The sequence below is a fragment of the Nylanderia fulva genome, unplaced genomic scaffold, assembly GCF_048542155.1.
Source record: "Nylanderia fulva isolate GAGA-0341 unplaced genomic scaffold, ASM4854215v1 Scaffold78, whole genome shotgun sequence".
In the NCBI taxonomy this organism is placed as follows: Eukaryota; Metazoa; Arthropoda; class Insecta; order Hymenoptera; family Formicidae; genus Nylanderia; species Nylanderia fulva.
Window position 1 is genome coordinate 534887 of NW_028190894.1, and position 2229 is coordinate 537115.

The 2229-nt window shown below is 29.7% G+C and overlaps 1 protein-coding gene across 1 annotated transcript; it reads right to left on the reverse strand.

Moving 5' to 3' along the window:
• Window positions 1-345: 345 nt before the first annotated feature.
• LOC146720108 (uncharacterized) lies at window positions 346-1108 on the reverse strand. The gene has a single exon (XM_085489046.1). The coding sequence runs from the start codon at window positions 1078-1080 to the stop codon at window positions 352-354; it is 729 nt and encodes a 242-aa protein (XP_085345172.1). The 5' UTR covers window positions 1081-1108; the 3' UTR covers window positions 346-351.
• Between the last annotated feature and the right edge of the window lie 1121 nt (window positions 1109-2229).

Below are 2229 nucleotides of genomic sequence, written 5' to 3' on the forward strand. Positions count from 1 at the left end.
GGATCGGTGGCAGGTAGTAACTGACAATGCCGTAGGGTAATAAAAAAAGAACACGCAAATATTTGTACTGGCGAGCATTTCGACTCGTGTCACGATAAAAAAATAATGCATCATCGTAGATTAGAAAGAATGCTTATTGTTGAAGAGATGTCGGATAAAATTTTATTTTAAAATAACTCGCTGCTTAATGAAGGTAAACAGAAACATGGTTGTTGAGGAAATTTCTGGAAAGAGGAAGTGAAAGAAAATTGAACAATGGTTTTAAAAGTACAAATATGATTTATATTTAAAATATTTTTACAGAACAAAATTATTCACAAACATTTCAAGAAAATATTCGTCGAATAATTATTAAAATTTACGTTTTGATATAATTGTATGTACAATTTGTTCGAAATAAAGTGAAATTATTTCTAAAAATGTTATCTCAAAGTATACATCGAGAAATGTTAAATCTTTCAGTTGGGTACGTACATTACGTTCTATTTCCTTACTGTTACCTCTGATCGTGAGTTTCACGATACTGTTATTAATGCTACCGTTGACAGGAAGATTTAACTGTATTTCGTTAATTAAATATCGAGCACATTCGTTGACATTAGTTGAAATAAAATTTAGACGATTTAAATTAGCGTTCACACAATCAACTATATTTTCTACACCTTGAAAAGTCGTTCTCTGCATGACTATCGCAATGTTGTAAGTTTTACGTTTCTTCGCCTTCGGTCCGTTTTCGTTCGTATCCTCCACAGTCTCGGAAGAAAGATCTTCTTGCTCGTTTTCACGATATGTTATTAGTATGGCTCTAGCACCATATGCGGTAGTGAAATTTACAATTATCTTGTTAAAGATGATCGAACTCAAATTAATTTTATCACCGTTTAAGTAGCTCGACATCGTTTTCATGTTTTCTTGAAATTTTTGCCACGATTCCATGTCGAAGCAAATTCCTACAGCTCCGTGAGATGTTAATTTAACAACAGGCAGAAAATCCAGTTCGACGTTGTCTTCCGTCATAAGACCCACTTGAATTTTCTTCGTGTAGGATGAATTCAATCCGTATGTTGTTGACAGCAACATACGTGGTTGTTGCTCGATTTTCTTAAGATTGTTCATGGAAGTTGCTACCGCGTAGAAAATCAATGCTATAATAATCAAAGACACGAAAAAATAGAAAAATCGAGAACTTTTTACTAACAAACTTTTTTACTAACGAACTTGAAAGTCCGGACGATGAAAGACGAGTGAGCGAAGATTTTCAAGAAAATTTATAAGAAAGAAGATAAAATAGAAAAGTGGTAGGGAGAAAATGTATGCGTAGATAAATAAAAATTATGAGGAAGGGATTTTTTAAACAATATAAATAATATAATTTTTAATGTGGAAGGGGAATTTTTTAAACAATAAAGCGACAGGGAGAAAATGCATGCGTAGTATAATAAAAATTATGTGGGAGGGGAATTTTTTAATCAATATAAACGATATAATTATTAATGTGGAAGGGGAATTTTTTAAGCAATATAAATGATATAATTTTAAATCTGACTTCAGAGAAAATATAAAATTCCTATCGCTATCGAGAAAAGATACCTGAAAATTCCTCATCTTGATTTCTATAAACTTTTTGTAACTAAGTAAATAACGTCCTAGATTAAATATTTTTTGTATCTAAGTAAATATTACCATATATATATATATATATATATATAGATATATAGATATATATATATAAAACATGGGTAAAAATACACGGCTATGAGAAAAAAAGATAAAAAAAAAGATAAAAAAGATAAAATAAAATCGAGAAAAGATACCTGAAAATTCCTCATCTTGATTTCTATAAACTTTTCGTAATTAAGTAAATATCGCCCTAGATTAAATATTTTCTGTATCTAAGTAAAGATTACCATATATATATATATATATATATATATATATATAAAACATGGGTAAGAATACATGTCTATGAGAAAAAAGATAAAAAAGATAAAATAAATCGAAAAAGTTACCTGAAAATCCCCCATTTTGATTTCCATAAACGTATAAATACGGATCTCGGAGTTAAGTTAGCTAGCTACATTTTTGAATTTCGTCTCTCGCGTACTCACGTATTCGACGCAAGTGTACTATTAAATTTCAAATAATGAGTTTGAAAAAAGTAATTGAAATTTGTCTATCACTAGCGCAGAGTTCATGCGGAAAAAATTTTTCCAAGCATATATATGAATT

What these genes read in the sequence shown, in the direction of transcription:
- LOC146720108 (XM_085489046.1), bottom strand. Translation starts at nt 1,080, where the DNA reads ATGTTGCTGTCAACAACATACGGATTGAATTCATCCTACACGAAGAAA.